Raw genomic sequence first — 11,306 nt, 5'->3', positions numbered from 1 at the left:
TAATTTTTTTTTATAAGAAAAGCAGTTTTCCATTTGAACAAATCACTAAATTGCGGGGTATTAATTTACTAGAATAATGATATTCCTAATTTGGTTTCATAGTATATAAATCATGATGATATAAAGTCACTTTATTTACTGTCAGAAAACGCGCTCTTATTATTGCTAGACCTATCACTTTTATTGATTGTAACCTTTTCTTTATATAAATACTGATAAGAGCAAACCGATCTGAAAGGAAATTGGTCATTAGATACCTCCAAGATCGAAGTTACTGATTATAAACAATCTCTACATGAAACAGCTATAAAAAAGTAAAATTGTTAAAAAACTTCAAAATTTGATAATGGCTTGAGATGAACTTTCTATTTCTGTATAAAAGGAAAAAAACTGAAATCTATAAAAAAAAAAATGGAGAAAGACTGTTTGATAGTTCATATTTCATCTATATTTATTCACGATAGTACTAAAGAAAAGCTTTAGTTAAACAATGCTTTAAGACCCATTGGTGGCCGTCGGCTGTTGTTTGCTCTATGGTCGGGTTGTTGTCGCTTTGACACATTCCCCATTTCCTTTCTCAATTTTAGTTATATATTAATTAGTTAAACATTGAATTAAATTTAATCATGATGTGAAGAATTGGATTTAGTTTCTGACCAATAAGTTACCAAACTTCAATTAAAATTTATTTTGAACACAAGTTTTAAACTTACTCACTGGTAACCATTGCTTAAGTAGAAAGTATACAAGATACATAGTTATTTCAGTTCAGCCGGTCAAGTCTGTTTGTTCAGTAGATATGAAATTGTTATAGTTATTTATATTACGTCTAGTTATTTGATACTTGGACATAGAATTAATTACATTTTAAAGACATTCAATCAGAAATGCATTCATTCATAGGAGATACATTCTTATCCAGGAGTTTGAGGAAATGTCCATGATACTGATCACTAATTGCATGAGAACATCTTTTACAAATGACAAGTGATATCCCAGCATAAACAAATGCACACAAATACATGAAATGAAACACAAATAGAATTGAGAGATACGAACCTTACAGTATCCTTGTTTTCCTTCCATAGATTTTTTTACTTATGTGGTTTAACATAAAGCATTTCATTAATGTTTGCCAGGAATTCAGCCTAGATCCCTGAAATGTCAAGAGACTATTGCACATATGTTGAAGATGTGCACCTGGCTATAATGGAATTGTATTTGGAACTTAGTAATTGTTCAGAAAAATGTTGTCCCAAATATTGCAACCAAACCATTTGAGACTTTGATCAATTTTTAAAGCTTTTGAAAAGGCGGATATTTATGTTGACATTTTGATTTGATCTTAAGATGTAGATGATTCCCCAGAATGCACATTTAAACTGCTGCTTAATTTTGACCTTGATGGAGAAGAAGGCCGCGGATAATGGCTTTTGTCGTGGTTGAGAAAATGAACTAGATTGTGAAATTGACGGAGTTTATGTCGGGGTTTTATGTCGAAACGATGCTACTTTTTCAGCTTCGCTTGAGGCGTTAATTGACTGCTTGATTTTACTGCAGATTAATTATGATAATTTCTGGTATACCAATATTTGTGTATTTCGTGGGTTATGCATACCATGAATTGAAAGGGTCAACGAAATACAACCTTTACACGAAAAATTTATGGACTTTTACGGTGATCTTGGCCAATTCAAGAAAATGCAATTTTTACTTAATCCATGAATATTGGTGATTTTTAAAAATAAGCTTCGAAGATACCAAATATGAAAAATTACATAGAACATCAAACCAGACCTGACTAAATAACAAACATAATCTTGTTTCTATCTGTTGGTCGTTGTTTGGTCTGTCCATCTTCTTTTTATGATCAATACTTCCCCTCCCTAAATATCGTTTAGTTTTTCTTCATCCAAGAATCTGCATAAAACGAAGCCAAACACACATTTTTAAGATTACTTTTGCTAGTTTTGTATCACTACCTGGTGAAATGTCATTACGATAAAGTGGGTTTATATAAACTAATTTGGTGATTAAGACAAATCGTGAAATATCCATCACGTAAGTTTCATCTTTGAGGAAAATCAAACTCCTGTACGAAAAAATGTGAATTAAACTGCGTAAACAGATTTCGCCAAGATTTCGTGAAAATTAACCACTTATTAAAATGTATATCACGCATTTTAGACTTTCAGTATTAGTACAAAAGGTTCTACCATCTAACGCTGAACTACAGCTTTTCTTCAAACCCATGTTTTCCTGTTTTTACACAGCTTTACCAAACCTGTTCAAACTTTTACGTTTTTTTGTTTTAACTAACAACGGTAACACGACCTGTGCAACTTATATAACAGGGACTATTTACCTTCCGGGACATTTTAGTTCCCGTCCCTGGTTGTCTTTAAGATTCGTGTTGCTTATTTTTTTTATTTTCTGTGTCGTGTTTGTAGATTGTTGTTTCTCTTTTGCTGTTTGTTCTCATAGTTGTGTTATTGTTTTATATTTCCTCTTCCTACCAGTCTTTTTTATTGTATTTTCTTTTGGAATATTCTCTTCCTTTATATCGACCAGAAGGAACACTTTATTCAGGCAATCTCGTTCTTTAAAAATATTTTACAATCACACTGGAGTTCCTCTTCGTGTACTTCACTGGCTCCACTAGGTAGTGAGTTTCGCCGAGATCATAACCGTCCAAAATACAAAACTTCATAAGAGCAAAGGCCTTTTAACCACTTTTTGAATCGCAATATGGGTTGTATCTTAAAATGATTATAAACATGCATTGCTTTAGTTACCATATATTCCTCTTGCACTGGGTTAAATTCAGTTGATTGGAACATGATACCTTCCAAAACTATTTCGTTCGAAAAACTGTTTGAAATGAAAAAGGAAGAAACCATAGAAGTAAAATTGATTAGATAAACAAAGACGGAAAATACCATGACAAAAAAAAAGGAGACTGCAGTCCATAATAAACTGCATGGAAAACTATTTGAAACATAAGTCGGTTTGATTTATGTATGTGATAATGGCAATATTGCCTGATCCAGTGGTCAGATAATACTTTTTTTTTCGATAAAGCAACATTAACATGTATATGCATATGTGGTAATTGTATATTTACTTAAGGGTATTGTTTCTAACAATGACTAACATTTAAAAGGTACACATACAGACTCGTTACTCCATATTATACACATACAGACTTGTTACTCCATATTTTTACCCATTTTTAAAAAGAAAATACCAAGACAAGACATGCAAGGGGCAATCAAAAATCATAAGTCAAAGAAAAACAACAACACGGTCAAATGGAAAAGAAGAAATAAGATCCAACAAGACACTGCAAAAAAAAAGGCAACCCCACGACAAATCAAAATTAAATAAAGGCAACAGTAGTATACCGCTGTTCAATACTTATCAATCAATTATGTGAAAACAAATCCTCGCCACAAACCCAAATATACCCAAATGGAGGGAAACCCCTCAACTTTTAGTTGAAAACAACGAAATAACAGACACTCTTGACTGCTTCAAAAACAAACCTACATGGAAACGGACTATTTGATAGCAACTGTTACGTTCCTGATTTGGTACATGGCATATTACGAAAACATGGTAGGTTCAACCTGGTTTAACTCAGTTTCCTGAAAGATCAGCATTTGCTCTTCAACTACTGATACTCCTCCTCGTGTTAACACCCGGAAAGTTACAATCAGAAACAAGGCTACATACAATGGAAGATTACGGAATTTCTAATCTAAGACAGTATAAAATTCATAATACAAATGATAAGTTTGTTTCTTTATTTTATACTGTCAGCAAGTCATTACAGTCACAAAAATACATAAATAAATAATCACAGACATAGCTTTAAATTATTGATAACACAGGATTTCATATACACCTTGTGAGAGTCATCTCCCTTTGGTCTACCATGTGTGAATTGTCTCTCTTAAACCAAATATACCTATAATACTGTTATAAACACACCACTACCTTGCAGTTTGGGTCTACATACATTTCTAACTCACACAAGAAGCTTTCATACCAAGCCAACTATTTATAAAAATAATTCTATTTTATCTAAATATAAATAGGATCACTTTTTTTCTAATCTAGACCATGTTTAAAATCACCTGTTAATCAATAGATAACGAAATACAGACCTTCAACTATTTTTGTCTTTTAAAGTCTGCTTTAGGCACAAAATAAAACATAACTGTTTCGCATGTTTCCCGCCAAAATATAAATCTTGACAAACCAACAAATTTGAAGAATTATATAATAATGTCTACAATTAACAGATGCTTTTCAACTTGAAAATCTAGTACCAATATTTAGGGAATGCACACTTTTATCTTTGTAAACGACTTGCATAGACAAATAGTGATAGCAACTTATGCACCAAACAAAAATAATATACAAAATGGAATGTAAAGATGGAAAGTTTAGTTTCGTATTTTACTCTCGATAGAAAGAATTGTCAGACAGCATATGAATTACCGGCACTTAAACATGCTCGTTTGCATAAAATACGAAAATAATTATTTAAATATGAATATGAATTCGAAATATCGTAATCATCAAGTAATTGGCACAAACAATAATAACATATTCCAGTATCTGTGGGTTTAGTAACGTTTACATATCTTAAATATCTGTAATTTTCTAACGTTTTAGAAATTTATAAAATTATAACATTATTAAATTAAATTAAATGATTTTTCTCTGTATACATTTATTATCTAAATATTTAGACAAAATTTTCAGTAGCAATCACCTATAACGAAAGGCATTTGTTGAAGTGGTAAAGATTCAAAGAGGGTAAACCTATCAAAAAGATTAAAATACCTTTTCGGGTTGTGAAATAAGCATTTTTAATAGACTATAACATTTTATTCAAGGTATTTCTTTGTTGAACAGGGAGCTTCTTTACAAGCGATGATTCATGTAATACCAGCCTTATATTGAATAAATTTAAACTGATAAAAATCCGTTTAATTTAAATTGTACAACAGGATTTAATTTTCTTTTTTTAATGTTGGACTTGTAAGATAACAGATTTATATGATTATATTGAGTCAAACCTTCTCCTAAAATATGTCTTATTCTTGTATAATATAGATATTTATGAAATTATAAATTTCAAACCTTATCCAACTCTTTTTAGTTTGTTCAATAACCTTATCTAATGACGGTAACCATCAACATATGGACGTTCCGCAAGCAGTCCTACCTATAATTAAATTAACATACTAATTGGCAAATAGAATTTCCTTGGGTAAAAACCTTGTCTGATAAATAGACTTTATATCAAATAACTACATATAAACTGAAAAATTTACTTAATCCTTTTTAAATAATGTATATCGATCCATCACTTTTCACTTAAAATTTCAGATAAAAATGTCACGAAAATGAGATCACCTGAATGAAATGGTAAAATAAAAGATAAATATCACAGACAGATTATGAATGAAAATTCCAAATATAATAAGGTATACACTCTTTTTCTTTCCTGTATGTAATATAACCTTCGATCCATGTAATGCTGAAATAATATTGTAGCTCAAGATTAAGCCTATATATTGTATCTTTTTCAACGCAGAATAAAAGCACAACTCCATACATGTATTACAGTTAAATGCCTATCACGGTTCAGAATATCTTGTTTACACATACCCGTCATCTTCACCAGCTGTATAAGACCATGTCTGGGAAGTCGTACTTGATAAACTAGATGCCGATACTGCTCTTATCAATTTTGAGGAAGAGCGTGAAGAATTGTCTCTTGGATTATTCAATAACGATGTCCTTCCGGTAGACAGCGGCGTTGCTATTTTAGGAACCGGTGTCTTAGAACCCGACCCTGATCTATATTTATCACTTTTGTCAGAGCTACTGTCACTTCCATTATTTCTTGAATAGAATCCAACCTCGTTTCCACATTCATCGTAATCATCATACGCGTCACCATTTAAGCCACCGTTTGACATATTACTTCCAGATGATTGTCGGCTGTACGGATTGTCTTTTTCAGTTGCAGCACATAAATTTGAAAAAGACCTCGACTTCCCTGATTTAGACAAGGAAGCCGGGGCAGGAATCCTTGTTTTAGGACCATCTATATTGTCTTTACGTGGTTTAACATTAAGCATTTCTTTAATTTTGGAAACTAATATTGTGGCATGGTTAGAGTTCGACCTTTTAATTTGATCCGAAGAAGCAGATGATTCCTCAGAATGCATACTTGATCGTCGAGAAGATGTTTTTGACCTTGTTGGAGTACAAGGTCGTGGAGGTGTTGATGCTGGTCTATTTATAGGTTGAGAAGACGAACTAGACCGTGACATTGACGGCGTTTTCGGTCGAGACGGTGTACTTTTCACAGACTCACGTGACGGTGTTGATTGTCTGCTTGATGGTCGAGACGGTACCGACACTTTTCTTTTAACATTTTCGTTACTGTCTAATGAATATTCATCATCATTAATGCCATTAGTAATATCATTCGGAGCTTTTCCTGGAGTTTCATTCACAGAGGCCCGTAGTTCATTTTTTCTCATTTCTTTAAATAATTTATCCATGGTTGCATACATTTCTGGGTCTTCAGGGGGTGCTTCAAGAGTTTCTGTGTTTAAACTTATTCCATTAATTGGCAGTGAAAGTTCTGCCTTGATTTCGTCCAATGACTTTGATTTATGATTTCGCATGTCCATCGGACTTGGAGTTTTTGATCTCTGATAGCCATGAGACAAAGACTTGTTTAATTTTGACCCGTGACGAGTCTTAGCAACAGTTTTTACCGCATCCTCTACCCAAGCTTCTGTTCTTTTATTGATAACATGAGACCCATCAGTTTTATTTACAGAAAGAACAACTTCACCAGACTCATTTCTATTTCGTGTCCTATCAATACTTTTACTCCGGGCATTTTGTTGAGTAACATCCACACTTTTAGAACGCAATCGATTCCGTTCTGTTGCATCAATATCGTTTTGTTTAGATCTTCCGGCAGCAGGAGATCTAGCTATAATTCGACTAGAACTAGGTTTAGGACTTTTATAAGCCGATTCTCCATTTCTTTGCACACTTAAACAGTGTTGTCCTTTGCTCCTATCTACCATGATAACGGTTTCTTCGTCAACTGCGGTTTGTCTAGAAAGTCCACTAGGAGTAACAGATCGCCTTTGTACAACAGGGCTAGATGGTACTGTTCTGCTTTGTCGTGGCTCGCTGAAGTTAGCACTCGTTCTTACATTTTGCTTACGTGGCGTGTTGTTTGTATTTGTTTCATTAAGGTCCATTTCAAAATTTTCGGATCGCCTCAAAGAAAGTTCATTTGGACCAGGCGTCCGCGACCTTCTGACTGGTTCCATTTTACTTTCAGATTTGCTGGGACCAGGTGTAATCGCTCGTCTTTGCATGAACTGACTAGTGTACGTTCCATTTGAAGCTGATGGTGACTGAGCTTTAACAAGAATGTTTGATTTACGAGGAGTGGGCGGTCTACCTGCACTGTTTGTATTACTAGAGCTTTGTGATGATACAACAGCTCTACCAGACGACATCGAACTTTGTGCTGGCAAAGATATTCTTCTAGAAGGCGCTTCTGTACTTACAGGTGACGTCTGCTCCGTGAGAATTGAAGACGTCAAATTTTCAATCGATCTTGTAACAGTTGTAACATCATCATTTATTAATTTTTCTGCTTTTTCTTTTAGTTCTTTCAGATTTCCAATAGGGGTAGATGGTCTTGGTATTAAAGAGGGTGTACAACGCCCTGAAGGTGTTGACGGACGAGGAAGTACACGATCAGTGTCATTATTATTTTCTGGCAAGATAATTTCAGATGACTTTTGCTCCACAGAATTGTCTCTACTGTACGGATTATTTCGCAGAAAGTCTGACGTATTACTTGTTTTCTGTTCTGAAACACTACTTGACTGAAATGTTTTCTTAAATAGGTCAAATTTGCTTTCCATTGCATTTTCACTTGTAACACTTAAATCCTTTCTATTACTGTCTGTTAGTCCAAGTTTATTTTGAACATGTTCAACAACATTATTAGATGAAGTAAGACTACCGCCTTGCTTTCTCCAGTATTGAGAGTCATCAGCATTTATCGAAACATATCCAACATTTGGTTTAACGTCCTCTTTTGGGGGCATATACGATCCATCGCTTTTCATTGTTACACTTTTAGATCTACCAGACATAAAAGAGGAATTTGTTTCACTTTTATTTGATTTAAGTTCTGTACTTGTTCGAAACGATGACGGCTGAATTTGAGTTGTGTTTGCTTTTGGGGTGTCATCGGAATCTTGCGAGAACCTTGATGCCATCATTCCCGTAAAACTTCCCATGGATGATTTGTCACGTGATGTATTTACCTGACTACTATTCGGTGTCGTGCTATCACTTGTGTCATATGACTTTGTATATGTTTTTGAAAGGTCTTTAGATTCAAAAACACTTGTATTATATGGAGCATCATTTCCTAAATTTGTTTCTGTGGAATACCGTGAATTTACAGTACTTTGATTTGCCCAATCACTTACAAATTTTCCTGCTGCGCTATTTTTTAAAGAAGAATTTCTACTTGCCAGTTCACTCGATACATTTTTGTAAGTAGAAGCATCAGTTGAATTAATGTTTGAAGTTGGTGTCTTTGGTCGACCAGAAGACACTGGTGTTTTCGGTTGAGATGATGAAACTGGCGTTTTTGGTCTGATTGAGTTTGTCACAGATGAAACTGGCGTTTTTGGTCTGATTGAGTTTGTCACAGATGATACCGGTGTTTTTGGTCTTACAGAACTAGTTGGAGTCTTTGGTCTATTCCAAGAACCTGACGAAGAGACCAACTTTTTCGGTTTCTCGGGCAGTTCTGGCTTTTCTAAAATAGTGTGATTTTTTACACTTCTATGATTTGAATCAAAACTTTTGGAAACATTTGACGCAGTTTTAGAATGAGACCAGGTTTTAGATTTCGAATGATCGGCGACCGGTGGTTTCTTATTTGTATTCGCTGAATAGTTTCTGTAACTGTCAGTACTACTTTGAGACCGAGGCGAATCTACACTAGCTTCGGAAGTTTCTCCATTCGGCACAGATAAAGCATTATTCAATAAATTTTTAAACTCATCCAGAGTCATTGTACTAATTTGGTCCATACTCGGTACGGAACCATTTGAACTTTCGCTATTTCCACAAGAATCCATATTTGGTTGGTGTGGTAGCTGACGTCGTTGTAATCCTGGTGTATTTGGTGTAGACCTATAAATAGAAATAAAACTATAAACTTAGAGTACCTCAAAAAAATAAATTATTCCCTTCAGTAATTATATCATACATGAGCAACACGACGGGTGCCCCATGTGGAGCAGGATCTGAAGCACCTGAGATCACCCCCCGCTTTTGGTGGGGTTCGTGCTGCTTAGTCTTAAGTTTCTTTTGTACTATTAATTGTCTGTTTGTATTTTTATGTTTAGCCATGGCGTTGGCAGTTTATTTTGGATTTATGAGTTTGACTGCCACTCTGTTATCTTTCGCCTCTCCTTCATATATAAATTAAACAACAACAGTACACAAAACAGAAAGTACTATTCATTGACTAAACAGAAAACTATCTATTATTGCAAAAATATCCTAAATGGTAATTAATTCTTCCTACTGTACGCAGTATTCTATAATTGAGCTTAGAAACATAACAAAAGATATAAGGAAATGAATTCATATTTTTTTTAAACGTTTAAGAAAAAGGGAACTTACTTATATATATATACTAGTGACATAAATCGACTAAAATATATGTCCTTGGAGCATTTTAAAGCTTTCCTGACAACAAATGATTATTGATATGATAAAATATTTCAAATTTATTTTTAAGTTTGGTTAGACACAAAAACATGTCTCCGTGCAACCAGTTTGAATGCTATTGTCCCCTCTTTTCACTTAAAAGCATTTCTTTTGGAAAATTCAAAAAAAAGTTTTTGACTATTTCAACTTAACAAAACATATATGTATTATGTAATTTGTAATACATACAGTTTTTTGTCCTTATAAATATTTTGTCTGAATACCTTAACATATTTTAAACACATTCATGGTAATAGGTATTACCTATACTGCCGATGTTACCAAAATAAACTTTCAATGAACTCTAATAGACTCTTCATGTCCACAAAGGTCTAAAATTCGGTATGAAGATACTATAGTTTTGGCAGATTTGTTATATTTCCTATTTAAAAATAAAATATGCAAATTCAACTCCTTTTATACTTTCCTATCACTCGTATAAACCTAGTGGAGAAAATCAATTCCTTTTAGAGATTTATTTTATTCAGTATACATTATAGAAAAAATATTACGTTAAGACCTTCACATTGTATTTTTAAAAATTAATTAATTTGCAATATAGTTTGTAAAGTCAGACAAATACCGTGTATTTCTAAATGGACACCAACGCAGATGTACTAAATAAACTACAAGTATTCATTTCTAAATAGTTGAACAAAATGTGTCTTTATCTGAAATCCTCCAAGTTGGGGGTAAAAATGTAAACTTGGACACACAGAGTACAATTTATTATTTCCGTCTGATTAAACATGAATTTACTGATGATTCACGTAGAGTACAAACATTCACTGTTAGTGAGCTCGTGTACTAAAATATTTGTAGATTTTAAAAGATCAGATAGATATATGACGAGTTTTGTTTACAGCTAATTTCCTAAAGCATGTAGAGCAAGACTTAAGTTAGCTTGCTTGCTTTGTTTTTATATTGTATAATCATAAGGATAACACCCAATTAAATTCAAATATTATATATACAGGTAAAACTATGCCTATATATATTGTTTAAAGATGTCAATCTTATTTACAAAGCTTGTATTAACAATTATACAAGCAAAGCAAGCAAGCCAACCAAAGTTTGGCTTTACATGCATAAGAAAATTAGCTGTAAAAAATGTGTATTTCATAAAATTGGAATTATCTGTTCACACCTATATTTGGTCGTTGTGTTTGGAAGTTAAGAATACTCGTTTTACAAATTATTTTTGACAGAACAATTTTACTTTCACTAGACTGACGAATACTGACCGCTATCTTGATGCCTACGCTCAGATTTGATATATATTCATCAGTCTTCTATATAGGGACCATTGACAAAAAAAAATGATTATCAGTGTGTTGGTGTCTTCGCACGAATGGAATAGTTAGTCCAGTCCACCACGAAAGCATTTATTAGATATAGGAAGATGTGGTGTGAGTGCCAATGAGACAACTCTCCATCCGAATAAC

At 33.4% G+C, this 11,306-nt stretch overlaps 1 protein-coding gene across 1 annotated transcript in view; it reads right to left on the bottom strand.

The window, feature by feature from the left end:
- Positions 1 to 3,791: 3,791 nt before the first annotated feature.
- Positions 3,792 to 11,306, bottom strand: part of LOC134699308 (uncharacterized) — a 49,341-nt gene continuing 41,826 nt past the window's right edge. The window contains exon 5 of the mRNA XM_063560921.1: positions 3,792 to 9,279. Coding sequence (XP_063416991.1) covers positions 5,676 to 9,279 — 3,604 coding nt within the window. The 3' untranslated portion in view covers positions 3,792 to 5,675. The remainder of the gene's footprint in view (positions 9,280 to 11,306) is intronic.

Source organism: Mytilus trossulus, unplaced genomic scaffold (assembly GCF_036588685.1).
Source record: "Mytilus trossulus isolate FHL-02 unplaced genomic scaffold, PNRI_Mtr1.1.1.hap1 h1tg000050l__unscaffolded, whole genome shotgun sequence".
In the NCBI taxonomy this organism is placed as follows: Eukaryota; Metazoa; Mollusca; class Bivalvia; order Mytilida; family Mytilidae; genus Mytilus; species Mytilus trossulus.
Note: the sequence above shows the minus strand (reverse complement) of the source record. Positions and strands in the feature narration are given on the sequence as shown.